The sequence below is a fragment of the Canis lupus genome, chromosome 17 (assembly GCF_003254725.2).
Source record: "Canis lupus dingo isolate Sandy chromosome 17, ASM325472v2, whole genome shotgun sequence".
Classification (NCBI taxonomy): domain Eukaryota; kingdom Metazoa; phylum Chordata; class Mammalia; order Carnivora; family Canidae; genus Canis; species Canis lupus.
In genome coordinates, this window is record NC_064259.1 from 1,867,956 (window position 1) to 1,882,115 (window position 14,160).

General features: G+C 62.3%; 1 protein-coding gene across 9 annotated transcripts in view; it reads right to left on the minus strand.

The window, feature by feature from the left end:
• Positions 1–1,646: 1,646 nt before the first annotated feature.
• Positions 1,647–14,160, minus strand: part of EIPR1 (EARP complex and GARP complex interacting protein 1) — a 120,485-nt gene continuing 107,971 nt past the window's right edge. For 8 of the 9 annotated variants that reach the window (XM_025454767.3, XM_049096000.1, XM_049096001.1 and 5 more), the window contains 4 exons: positions 8,555–8,691; positions 5,592–5,759; positions 4,110–4,277; positions 1,647–2,192 (listed from right to left, as the gene is read on the minus strand). In XM_025454767.3, coding sequence (XP_025310552.1) covers positions 2,018–2,192; positions 4,110–4,277; positions 5,592–5,759; positions 8,555–8,691 — 648 coding nt within the window. In that variant the 3' untranslated portion in view covers positions 1,647–2,017. The other variant, XM_049096002.1, reaches the window with a different exon arrangement.

Here is a 14,160-nt window from a genome sequence, read left to right on the forward strand (position 1 = left end):
CAGGGGGTGGGCGACAGATGGGTCCCCGAGGCTGACGCCCGCCCCGTGCACAGGGTGCTCCCAGGCTGGGGAGGCGGGGACCGCTGCAAGGTCACCCAGAGGCATTCTGGAGTTGGCGACGGGGTGAGCCCAGGGGTGTGGCCGGCTTGTGCCTGGACCCGCGGGTGGGCTGCACCAGGGACGCCCCCCCATGCGCTCGCGGCCCCGCAGCTGTCCTGCTCGGTGTGACAAAGCGTGAAACACATGAGCGCTTCCCACGGCCGGGGTGTCTCCCGGACAGAAACACGTGCATGCGCACCGCCGCTTCCACGCAAACCTGACCTGCGGCTCCTCTGCGGTGACCAGGACAAGGTGGCCACCCGCACACCCTGCGGCGGTCAGGCCCAGGGGGGCCCGAGAGGCGGCGGCCCTGGCTGCGCTAACTGGGCGACCGGGCCGGGCTAAGGTGCAGGGCCGCACACAGCTGGCAGAGCTCCGGGTCGCTGGCTCCTCCCCCGTTGCACACAAAGGCCCAAGCGGGACGGGCTGGGTGGTGGTGCCTGGGGCAGCAGTGGACACACAGAGTGGACTGGGGCGGGCACCCTGGGTGGGCCGAGCACACTCACAACAGCCCGGAGGCGCCCTGGGTCCGGGGACCACGGAGCCACCGCGTGTCATAGCCCCGGCCGTCGTGAGTGTGATCGGCCCACCCAGGGTGCCTGCCCCACAGCTGGGCCTGCGGCTCCACGGCTCACGCGGCAGCCTCCTGGGTCAACTCCCCAGAGCCCGAGGTACTAACAGCGCACACGTGCCGCTGCCCACATGTCCTGTGCACTAGCAACACACTCGGCCCACGGGACGGCGGGGCCTGAGTCCAGGGAGCACAGGAGCCGCGCTGCCCCGATCTGCACATTTCCTCCCAGAGCGTTCCAGGTGCTACGGGCAGCTCGTGGGTGCTTCTTGTCCCCCCCCCCGGAAGCTGCATCTGTCCCTCGGCCCTCCCTCCCGCCGACCGGGGCACACTCAGAACACAGCGACCCAGGGAAAGCTTGTGGGCTTCGTCTGAGATGCCCATGCACCAAGTGCCTGAGCCAGGCGAAGCACGCTCCCCTCCCCGCAGGGCCCACCTCCCCTCCCCCCTCCCTCTGACCCACGTGTCCTCCCCTCCCCCTGGGGCCCACCTCCCTTCCCCCTCCCCTCCCCCCGGGGGCTCACCTGTCCACCCCTCCCCCCTCCTCCCTCTGGCCCACCTGTCCTCCTCCCCCCACTTCCCCTGGGCCCACAGAGGAGGCCCAGGCTAGAGTCCATGTGCTGGGTTCAGGGTCACCTGGCAGTGGGGGTCACACCTCGACGTGGGATTTCCCGAGTGGGAGCGTGCTGCTGGGTGACCGGACGCGTGGATGCAGCTCCCAGGGACAAGAGTCCAATGCCATCGGCATAACATGAGCAGGACCCAGTAGGGAGCAGCACGCGGGACTGGGTGCCCAGGCTGACGGGCCACCTGGTCACTGCCGAGGTCCGCGCATAGTCGGGTCAGCCCAGGATGCAGGGTGCAGGGGCCCGTCTGCCCGTCAGCGCCCCTCTGGGCGGGGACACGGAACATGCACAGAGACCAGGCGACAAGGTGCGTGGGGCAGAGTCTTGAAAGAACGAGCCAGGACTCCGTGTAGCACAGCCTTGCTTGTTTTATTTTCAATCTCAAGAGAAAAATGAGTTAATGTTATATAAACAAAGATTTTTTTCTTTCTAATGAAACTCCCAACACCCTTAAACAGATTAGAGAAAGCCGAAGCCAGGAAGACGTGGACGCCGGGAAGGGCGGCTCACGCCCGGCACAGGTGAGGACGGTGCCCGCCTCCGGGAGGGGTGACGTTGCACAGGGTGGGCTGTGCAGTCGGCAGGAGCGCCCTGGTGTTAACGCCCACCCGCCCGCCTGAGAGGCAGGCGACCTGGTTCTCCCCACAGGGACCCGCTGGAAAGCGACCTCCAAAGAGCTGCACGTGTTCAGGGACCTGCCAGGAGGTGCATCAGGACGGGCCTAGAGCAGTATGTGATACTTGAGCGCCCGGGGCACCCTGTTGATGACGAGCCTCCCGTCGTAACTCAGGGAGGCAAACAGCCAGGGGTCGGCGGAGGACCAGTCCACGGCATACACGCTGTCCTCGTGCTCCTCGTAGGTGGCGATGACGCTGTCCTGCGGCGGCTCCTGACTCCTGCAAGGCACCAGAGACACGCGTGAGCGAGGCGGGGGCGGCCTGCAGGGGCCGGGGCCTCACTCCCCGCACCGGGCGGGCGATGGGAGGAACCAGGGCAGGCGCGCTGGGCCGCCAGGCTGCTCCGGCACCTGCACACAGACGCTCACAGGGCCGCGGGGCACGGGCCTCCACCGCGGCGTAGGGGTGAAGAGCAGGCGTCGGGAACCTCCCGGGGACGCCGAGGTTCGGGGGGCAGGGGGTGGTGACCACAAACACCCACGAGGGCTGAATAAAGAGTGACGAGAAGCAGAAAGGGCCCTGGGGACGGCCAGCGTGACCCCAGGACAGCGGGTCCCGCCGGCGGGGCAGGAAGGGGCTCCTGGGCCTGGCCTCAGGCTTCGTAGCGTGCTCGGCCGGGACTCCCGTGTCACCTCCCTTTAAACTGGAGTGACCGCGCTCCTTCCCCAGGAACCCTGACCCGATGGTGCATCACATGTGACACCGCGCATGATGGGAGGAGCGCAGACCTGGCCCCTGGGCACTGACGGGCCATCACAGGCTGTCCCCCGAGCGGCCACACCAAGACCCACCCCGAGGGCAGGAGCCATTTCTCCCCGTGGCACTTTGTTCCCGTCTCACAGAAAGCATCTACTCGGTCCCCACTCTGTGCTCCCGGACCCTGCGCAGGCCCCTCCGTGTCCAGCTCTGCGTGCCATCGACCTCCTCCCGCGACGTGGACCCGCCGTGCCCACTGGGGCTGCGTTACAGACACCACGTGAGGATCCTCTTGAGGATTCGTTCTCCGGAGTTTGGCAGGTCACGCGGACAGACCATGGGAGCAGGACCATGGGGACACGGGGGTGTCACCGCACCTGCCAGCCTCCCCACCTCAGGCGCGTCCCTGAGGCCACCTGTGTGGAGGGCAGCACCCCTGGGCCACACGGCGCCAGCTGCCCCCCGGCGAGGAGCCAGAGCCCATGACCCCGACGGCACGGCGGTCGGCAGGTGTTTGCACCAAGACGGCCGCAACCGTGTTCCCAGACTGCAGATCCACGTGCTTGAACGGAAACCAAACGAGGACAGAGATGTCTTCTCAAAAGTGAAGCGGGGCTCAGCTGAGGTGGGGGAAGAACCTCAGAACGGATGGGGGAGGCCTGCTGCCTGTCGGCTTCAACCGTTCCCCCACCCGGGGCTGACCCCGCTGCACGCAGCTCCCCCTCACCAGCAGGCGTCTACTCAGAACACAACAGTCCCCTTCCATGTCGCTGACAGACGACACGGCTGCCCCCCCTCGCCCCGGCGCCCAGGAGCCACAGCCACACTCCGTCGCGCCTGGCCTGGGGCACCCCGGCTCTGCACCAACCAGGAGCGGGCCCCCAGGAATCCAGCGGTCTCGGGGGCGCACACCGGCTGAAGAGCTAGCCCCCGAGCAGACGCAGCTGCGATGGGAGACCGCGCGTCCAAGAGGCGCGACTGCTGGGACACGCACCGAGGTCTCCCACGTTCCCTGAGGAACCTCAGGCTGCAATGGGCTGGGGCCGAAGGTGCTCACCTGGAGTCCGTGCCCCGCCACGGGGAGGGCCGCCGGCCAACGACGGAAGCACACGTCTCAGACCCAAGCCCACGGAGAGGGTGTCGACGATGACCTGTCGCTCCAGGGACTACCAAGCCCTCACTGCCACCGAAGGGCACATCTAACCACGAGTGACCGCCCCTCCCCTCTCCCGTACGGCGTCCGACGAGAGTGGACAGACACTGAGTGGGTCGACGCAACACAGCGTGAGCTCCCCTAATGCAACCCCCATGCCCCCGCCGCGGTGCCGACGTCCCCAGAACCAGGGCCCCCTGACCCCCATCCGGACCGCTTCTGGCGAGAGCCACCTGGACCGCGAGGTAGGAGGAGGAGCCCCCTCCGCCAGGAGCACGCGCCCTTACTTCTCCTCCGGACGGCGCTCCTCCTGGTCACTCAGGTCATCGTCGTCCACCAGGTGGCCGAAGGGCTCGGAGGAGATGGACACCATGTTGGTCAGGATGACTCTGCTGTCGCTGCTGCCCGTGAGCACAAGCTGGTCGTGCGAGTGGTTGTAGCGGACGTTCCACACCCTGGGAGGCAAGGAGGCAGTTCCAGCGGCAGGCGGGCCTTCCTGGACGGGGCACCCTCGGGCTGGCCGGGCCTGCCCTGACACGAGGACGTTCCCAGCAGAGGGCCAGGCCCACTGCGTGCTCCTCTCCAGCCTTCCTTTAAGGCCCGGCACCCAGACACGAGAGCAAGCGGACGTGCAAACCTCACAGGGGGAGGAGGGCCTGCTGCTCAAAACGCCCCCTGGGCTTTCCGAAGTCCTAACGGCAACAACTGCCCCAGAAGCAAAGGACACATTAGAGAGGACCCAGCGCATGGAGCCAAACCCCAGGGCGACTTCCAGCACCAGCTGCCGCGGGGCCGGGGTGCGCTCTGGGTTTGGGCCACCGCACACACTCCCAGGGAGCGCAGCGAGCTGAGCGGAGGCCCGGGGGTGGGGGCGGGGGTGGGGGTGCAGGCGCCTCTCCTCGGGCTGCGGCAATCGCAGAAACCTACCGACTTGGGCAGAACCGTACCCTGGCAGGCCGGGTTTTTAAATGTCCCGATCCCAGAAACAACATGGTTTCTGGTAAGTAATTCAAAGAAATCAGGGACACAGACCCGAAGAAGTCACCTGTCCTGTGAGGTGCCCACCCTGGCCTGAGCAAGCGCTCCTGACGGTACTTCAGTTCCTACTCCTCTAGGACTTTCTTACACACACACGTGTTCACATGCACATAAGAACAGGGACACACGCCCACGCACAAACCAGCATGCTCACGCCCTCACAAGCACACGTGCACACAAGCCTGCACTTACACACACACACACGTCTCACTGGAAAGAAAGCTAGCCTGTACGGGCACGCAGGTCTGGAGCAGACCCCTCACTAACTCAGCACCAAGTACCTGGCACATGGTAAACACGAAATAGTGAGCAAGGACGGCTCTCGGGCACCGTCCGCCCCCGCAGAGCTGTCCCCATCTCCTCCTCACGGCGTGGGTATCACAGCCTGACTTAACCCGTCCGCTACCAACGCGCATCAGGGCGCTCTCCAGCTCCCCAGCCTGGCAAACAATGCCTCCTGAACATCTGTGCACGCTGCGTGTGCATATTAGAACTGGTACTATTTCAAGAGAACACAGGATGCAATGTTTTTTCTTCTTTTCCTATGTTTATAAATCATAAACATTCGGATTTGGGATTAGTGTTTCTTTAGGAAAAATAAAACTGGGTTGATTGAATGATTCACAGCAGCACAAACTAAGCTGGTCTGTGCCTTTCCAAATGGGAAAGGAATTAGCAAAATAAATTCTAAGACCCCCCTACCCTGGACCAGCATGCAAAGAAGTCCGTACCAGTGGGAGTGCTCCTCCAGGGTCTTGACGGGCTCGGTGACATTTCGGGTGTCCCAGAACTTGACCTTGCAGTCGTCCCCGCAGCTGGCTAGGTAGTACTGCTTGTTGGGGTTGAAGTCCAGGTCCCGCACCAGCTGCCCGTGGGCGTTCTCTATGCAGTATATCTGGCTGCGGGAGAGAGCGAGAGGCACGCACAGGACGTGCAGCGGTCAGGACAACTCCACCCACGGACTGGCCCAACTCCCGTTCCCCAGGGCACGCCGGCCTCGGGGGACTGCGAGTTGGGCCACGGCCGTGCAGGCTGAGGCTCCTGGGTTTGATGGTGGGTGCCGGGGGGCCTGCTACCTTCCACCCCCGTGCCTCTCCCAGGGCCCAGGCTTCTCCAGGAGCACACCTGTGATCCCTGCAAGCTGCAGAGGCAATGCTGCTTCATGGCTGTCACAGACGTGACTTGGCACTTCGAGAAGAGAGCAAGTCGGCGGGACTGTGACAGCCATGAGGGCTGGGGACAGACTCGAGAGAGCTGACCGAGTTCTAGAACACGGAGAGAGGGAAGCAGAAGGTCGGTGGCAGGCCAGGAGTACAGTGCTGCTGGTGTCGGGAGACGTGGACAGAGGGAAGGAAGAAAACACTGGAAAAGCAATCAGAACCAACGACGGAGACGGCGTGTGTCATGGCTGGGCTGCCTTCACCCGTTCACGGCACCTCGCGGTGCCAACACTGGAGGCGCCTCCACCATGGCCCAGCGCAACACAGGAGACGCAGGGCGGTGTTAAAACCAGTCACATGGCTGCTTTGGTGTGTGTGTGCGCCCATATGCACACAAGCACTCTGTACACATCTTCCATACACATGTGCAAACACAAGGCACAGATACACACAAATGTGTGCATCCACTCCTGTGCACACACACGCACAGATGCACACACATCTGCACACCTTACATACACGTATGTGCACACAAAGCATACATACACACAGACGTTTGCATCCACACTTGTGCACGCACTTGTGCACAGGCACATATGCACAAGCATACACACCTACACACATCTTACGTATGTGTAATACCCCCATACACACGTGCAAAGACAAGGCACAGATACACACAAACGTGTGCATCCACTCCTGTGCACACACACAGATGCACAAGCACACACATCTGCACACACCAGTACACACACATGCACACAGACATGTGTGCATCCACACCTGTGCACGTACTCATGTGCACACACAAGCACAGATGCACCAAAAGCACACATGCACACACACATGTGCGGATGGACCCAACGGAACCTTGACCTCCACAGCTCCAAGCTCAAAAGATGTACAATGAGAACATTCCGTCAACTAGATCCTTCTGTTGTCAGAGAGACAAAACCAGAGGGGCCAGGCACCCCCGTGAGGCTGGACACTGGCTGGACCTGAACATCCCCGCCCCCGGTCGGGAGGGGGCAAGGCCATGGCTGCCTGCACTGCTCCCCCTGGTGTGGGCCCCCGGCCTGGTCTCCCCGGCTTCCGTGCGGTGGTGAGCCAGTGGGTGGCCCTGCTCCTTGTTATCAGCGTGCACACGTGAGAGTCGTGCTGTGTGCAGCTGCTCTGCCCTCGAGGTGGGTAAACTCCCTTCCACCTTCTCCCATGCTGGACTCCTTTGACCCCAAACCACTGCAAATCTTGAAACGGTTTTTATATCCTGCACCTTACCAATACCCTAAAACTTCTTCCTAAAATAAGATACCCCAAACCTGAAGACCTGCCATGTGAAACGGGCAGATGTATAAAACTACAACCCCGCAGGCCCAGGGACACCGGGCGGACAGTCCCACGAGCACGGAGCACCGCCCAAGGGTTTTCTGTGTGCCCTGGTGGCAGTGATTTTAACACGAAAGCACATGTTCCAGAAGCAACATTAAAAGCACCCTGGTTAAGTAAAACCCAAAGTCATCCTCAAAAGGAGAAATAACTGTCAGCAAGGGGTCATCCCGGACAGACCCAGGGGAGCGGAGGTGCCACCGCCCAGAGCCACCTGTCATCTTTGTGTGCCATCTGCAGTGTCCTGTCTTTAGATATTGAAATTCCTCCCATCCTTTAGAGAACAATGCAGAGGGAAAGATGGCCTCGGGACCACAGAAGCGGGTCTGCACTGGCACGTTCCTCGGGCTCGTCGCCCTCGGCTCTCAGCTCTGGGCTTCTGGCCGTGAAACCCCCCACACACACCCCTCAAGCAGACACACACACCCTGAGGAAGGAGGGACTGATTATTTATTAGCTGCTGAGTTTCCAGAGGGGCCGCAGACCTAAATTTAAAGTCGCCCCCCCCCCGCCCTGAAGGCAGTACACGTTACTTCGTGACGTCCGTCTCTGCAGCTCGGTGATAAATTACAGCGTGCTGAGGGGTAAACTGTATCTTAAGAACGATTGCACGGCTCCCGTTGCCATGGCAACAGATGTGCACACCATCACTCCTTTGCCTATCAAACCACACCTGGAACAGAAAAATCGCTCTTATTTGTTCCATTAGAACTGCTGGCTGCTGCGCATAATGACTTACATGACAAACTACGCTTACCCGAGAGGTGTGTATCTTAAAGGCACAGAATCGGTCACAGGCCAGTCCTCTAACTTAACCTGGGGGCTGTGCCTGGCCACCTGCGCTCGCCGATCACAGGGAGCGAGAGCCCGGCCGTCCCCCTCACTGCAAAGTGCCACCACTGAAGGGACAACCACACGGAACAGTAAACCACCAGCTCACCAACGCCGTCCACCCCGGGGGTCTGCTGGCTCCGGCCGGGCCAGAGAAACGGAACGAGATGTGTGCCTTCCTGCCCAAAACCAGACCAACTGGGACACGCCAGGTGCCCCCAGATGCATCTGCCTCGGAACCGCCCCCTCAGGGATGGAGAGGGGCCGAGACGGGAGGCAGCGCCTGGGCCCGCCTGCAGCCCACGCCCATCACTGACCTCATGCTCCGCGTGTCCCACCCTCGGATGGTCGTGTCGTTCGCCGTGGCCACCTGGGTGCCAGTGTGGTGAGGGCTCCACCGTCCCGAGGTGAACTTCAGCTGTCCCTTCCCTTCCAGGGACGCCGAACTGGCCAGCTGGGAATTGGATGGTGTTTTGAGGGAAGAAGGAAAAAACAGTAATGTTTAAGAGGACATCCTATACTCACAGGATATTATTGAAAATAATTACTGAAAATAATTAAGCAGCTCCGTCTTTGTTTCCTTCCCTTAAAAGGCAAAAATGTTAGAACCTTATTTGGAAAAAAACCCCTTAAAACTGAGTACAGCAAAAATAGAAAGCGTATTAATAGTGCCTGCATTGAACGTGGCCTGCCAGGGTGTGCGCCCAGATCAGCTGACGCTCCGACCTGAAGGCAGCGCCACCCAACCACTCAGACACCTGGCTTCACCCAAAGGCACACAGGGCCGGCGGGGTGCCCTGCTCAGATGCTGCCCTCAGGACGCTGGCCTCCGGCTCCTTCCCCTGGGGGTCTGACAAGACCTCGTGAGACCCACTGGGGCTGTCTTGGGGCAGCACCACCGTGTCCCAAGAGATGAGGGCTCCTGACGGCGAGTGGGGGGGAAGGGCCTCCTGCCCCTCGTGTCCTGCCCACGCGCCCACTGGCCCACGTGGCACTTTACGCACAAAGACGCATCACGGTGGCCACATCACTATTCCAATTTTGAGGCCGACTGCGCACTCAGGGACTTCTGAGGGCAGGGGGACGGTACAGGCCTTTGTCCGCAGCAATGCCACGCATCCCCGCGGCGTCACCTCACTCAGGCTACCTTGAACACCAGCCTCATCCTTTGGGGCACTGGCAGGGCCGAGGGAGTCGGTGGGGACAGTGAGCATTCCCTGGGACCAGCCCGGGTCCTGCTGCCCATCTCAACGCTTTATCAGGGCCCCTGGAGCACAGGTCAGGGCAAGACCCCAGGCTGGAAGAGGGCAGGCGTGGGGCGGCCCCCTAGACTCTGCGGGCAGTTCAAGAGGATTTGAGCTGAGCCTCAGGGAGAGAGCACCTGTTTCCTGTCTGGCGAGACCGGCCCAGGTAAGAAATGTGACAGAGCAGAGGAGGATCTGTGAGACCGACTCCTCCAGATCCCCTCATTCTAGGAAGCAGCGTGGCAACAGCCACCCACCCGGGACACGCTCCCCTGCCCCACGCAGGAGGCGCTGCCCCTCTCTGCAAGGTTTCCTGGCTCAACGTGTCCCAGAAAATCTTTCTCCAAAAAAACAGCATTTTCCTGCCTTACTGATGAGGCATATCATGCAGACGATGAATCTCAGGGACCCTCATGCCCTCACTAAGCTCCTCCTGGCTGCACGGGGGCCGAGAGGCCCAGGGTTCAGCAGCAGGAAAGAGGTGAGGTGCGTGAGGACGACACGCCGCCGGCAGCCGATGCTGGCATGCCCTGGGGGCCTCCGAGCAGAGGGAGCCAAGCGTGCCTTCCTGGGAATCGGAGGGGCCCTCCCAGGTGCCCGCAGCCACCTGCTCCGGGGCCGCCCTCGCCCCCCACCTGACGAGTCCCAGGAAGTCAGGTGTGCCTCCTCGGAAAAGCGGGGACCTTTGGTTTATACTTCACCCCAGTGAGGGACCCTGTTCTGCCCTCACATGAGCAAGTTCCACTTACTAATCCTGTCTCCACAGGAAGTTAAAGCGTCATTTCCGTCCCACGCAAGAAATGGGTACTGCGTCCCTGCTCAGGGGGATGCGCGCTAGCGAGGGCGACAGTGCAAAGCAGAGGAGCGACTGGCCCCGCACTCTGGGGACCGGGGGCCTGGCGGGGATCAGGTCACACCACTAGAGGGCACGGTGGCACCCAGGGACCAGCTGACCCCACGGAGGCCTGGGGTGTGCCTGGGATGGGAAGGGTCAGAAACGGAAGGGACAGCGGCTGGGGACAGAGGCAGAGGCCAGGAGTGCAAACCTCTCGTCCCAGGGCCTCCCCAGGCCAACCGTAGCAGGGCCAAGGGAAAGCTGCTGGTGCCCAGGAGTGCCAGGCTGAGCAGGTGCCATGAGTTCCTGGCAGGCCACAGAGAGCCACCATGGGCATCAGCGTGGGGCAGGCCCAGAGGACAAGACCTGAGGCCAGCCCCTCAGTGGCGACAAGAGGGGCAGAGGGGCCGCGGGAACAGGAAGGAGGCCTCTGGTGAGCCGGGACCTCAGGGCGTCTGGGGGAGAGGTCAGACGTGCACTGAGGACTCCGACACCAGGGCCCCCACACCTCACTCCTGCACCCGTCCACACCCACTCGGAGCTTCTTGGGCACCCTCTGGACCGGCGTCCTCACGGTCCCCAGGCAGGGACAGGGCACCCAGAGCTCCAGGGCATGACATGCCACAAGCAGACACCCACACAAGGCCACGCTGACCCTGAGACTCATGGCAGAATTCTTGGGGAGGGACGTGGCCTGGCTCAGCCTGTCCCGTGTCACCATGACCAGTCGGGCAGGTGGGGTGACAAGAACACAGGGACTGTGTGGTCCCCGCACGCCAGGGTCAGGACAGCGCACCACCCTGATGAAGGACGTGGCTCTGCCCTCTCTTGCTCTCCGGCCATCTCAGCGGCCCAGGCTCCAGGATCCGAGCAGAGCACAAGGCACGTGGGTCTGTGGCAGGTGGTCCCGCGCGGAGCCCACGGGGACCCCACAGGGCGCGCAGGCCACTGTGCCAGAGCTGCCACCAGCAAGCCACAGGGGAGGACAGAGAACTGCCGGCAAGAGATTCACGATGGGGACCCGCGCCTGAGCCACACGACGGTGTGCAAGAACAAGCGGGCAGGAGGCGAAGACGAACGGCCCCAAGAGCAGCGACGAGCACACGTTCCTGAGGAGCCCTGTGACCTCAGACGCTGAAAAGGGCTCTAAAACCATGTTAGAGACACGCGGTGAGCTCACACTTGGCTTTCACCGGCCGAACTCGTTTTCACCTCCACACACACAGCATAGCTAAGAAATATTTTCATGGTTCCCTGTAGGGAAAAAAATTAAGTCACACAAGAGTTCTACGGGTGCAATTTCACTTTTCTGAAGATGGCATCAGGTCAGGTCAGTGGGAACGTGACACGGTTGGACGCCTAATCTAACTAGTCAGCGCTCGGTGTTCTCGGTCATCCGTTAAACCAGCTGACTCATCATCAAACTCCTCAGAAAGGTGGAGACATAGGCTGTGCCTTCATAAGTTTATTTTTTTTTTAATTTTTATTTATTTATGATAGTCACAGAGAGAGAGAGAGAGAGGCAGAGACACAGGCAGAGGGAGAAGCAGGCTCCATGCACCGGGAGCCCGATGTGGGATTCGATCCCGGGTCTCCAGGATCGCGCCCTGGGCCAAAGGCAGGCGCCAAACCGCTGCGCCACCCAGGGATCCCGGCTGTGCCTTCAGAAGACACGTCACGCGTGTTCGGCGGAGCAACTCTCCTGCGAGGCTGGCGAGGGGAAGCGCCACGACGTCACCCTGAACGGGGAACACCTGTGCTCTCAGCATTTATGTCACCCCCAACTCCCCCAGGACTCCCCTGGAGAAGGGAGATCAGCAAACTGACCGGCGCTTCTGCCTCCAGAGCCCACCCCACAGAAAGTCTCCCAGACGCCAGCTCGTGGACTATTCCAGGTTTCGGGAGCAAGTTGGTAACTCATCGATCCACCGACCAACCAGCAGCCGGCTGCGCAGGCATCCGCAAGCACATGGAGGGCCCGGGCCACACTGAGTACGGCAGAGGGAGAGGCCGGCGGAGGGTGGGTGAGCCTGCCCCCATCACACCCACCTGCTGCACAGGTGCGCACGCTCCACGGGAGGTACCACCACTGGTCATCAGCTACTGTGCAGCCCTGACCTGCCGGAGTCACTGCAGACATGCGACATACGTGCCGACAGCTGAGCTCCCAAGTACAGAGATTCACTAACTGCAAACAAACAGCAGCCAGCCTGCGGCCAGGCCACAGGGAGACGCAAGCAGGGAAGGCAGCCCAGAGAAAACACAGCGGTCCAGCTGCAGCAGCCAGAGGAGGGTGTGGTGAGGTTTGGGGACCCAGGACGGGCTCTGGGGCTGCACAGGCTGAGTCAGTGAAGGACGGCAGTGAAGCATTTCTACAGACACCAAGAGGGGTGTCACATAACAGGAAGGTGAGGCGGTGCAGGCCGGGGTGGTCAGAGCTGGGATGGCCTTGGGACGGTCCGTGGCAGGCGGGTGGGCAGCACCCAGGTCCTCACGGCCTGCGGGACCCCTTCCTGGGTATCGGCCTCAGAGCAGCAGAGCCCTCCGTGCTGAGGGGTGTCCTGAGGTGACACTGTCTGAGGTGCTCCCTGTCCCACTGGCTTTGATGAGGCCGGCCGCCATGATCAGGAGCCCATGTGCCGGGAGCCGAGAGGCCTCTGGCCTGCGGGCCAACCACGTCCTGCCACAACCTCGTCCTGAGCTTGGGGCAAGAAGACACCCCCGGTCGAGCCCTCAGATGAGCCCCGGCTGCTGACACCCGCACCACAGCCACAGGGGACATAGGAGGGGGCCTGGCTCCCAGCCCCTGGCGTCCTCACGGGGACTGCCCTGACGAGGGGGCCACGGGGGCAGCCACCTTTGTGGTCCTCTGTTAGAGAGGGATAAGGGACACAAGCGCCAACCAGAGGTCAGGGGAGACCGCAGGTGAATCCCAGCTGACTCCACAGCCGGGAAATCCAAGACCCGGAGAGGGTGGGCGGCTAGCCTGGGCCGCACAGCCGGTGGGGCAGGAGCAGGACCCGCCTCCTGCTTCGACTCCTGGGCTCACTGCAGCGCATGATCTGCCTGGGTGGTGGCAGCCCCGTGCCCACCCGGAGGGAGACCGCGCCACTGCCGTTGAAGGCCTGCTTCGGGCAGCCGGCAGGGTGTGCGCGCTCAGGTCAGGCAGCCGCGTGACACGGAGGGAGGGCTCAGCAAGAACTCCAGAGGGGGCACTGCACACCGTAACCTGGTTTTCAGCGTTGAAGAGAAATATCTGGTGCTTCCCAGCCCATGAGGAAGGACTAAAGCCACCCCACGAACTTATCTGAAGGGAGCGAACTAACAGCAAATATGAACTCTAACCAACAAAATGCTGCTCCTCCTGCGGTCACGAGCCGCGGACGTGGGCGTATGGCTTCCGAAGACCAAAGCGGCGCTCCCTGCACCCAAGACCCGGGCCGACAACAGTGCCAGCGGGCAGAGGGAACGCAGCAGAGAGGTGCGCGCTGCCCACCACCACCGACAGCGGAGCGGCGGCTGGGCAGTCAGGAGGGCGGCAATGGGGAGGAAGAGCAGGCACAGCTCTCAGGGCGCAAGAGACACGACGCAGTCACCCAGCAAGCGGCACGGCCTGCGGGGGCCACGCTCACACGACGGCCGTGGCCACTGCCCGAGCCCCTGTGCCCCGCCGGGCTCTGCACACCCACGAGCTCTGCCCTCCTGGGCCCCAGACATGGGGACGCCGCCGGCCTCTCTCAGGCTGGAAATCCCAGCACCAGCTTTGACCGTGACGACTGCCCAGAGCCAGAGCCCCTGCGCGGCTTCCCAGTGACCTGACCAGTGACCCAGTCCCTTTGAGCCT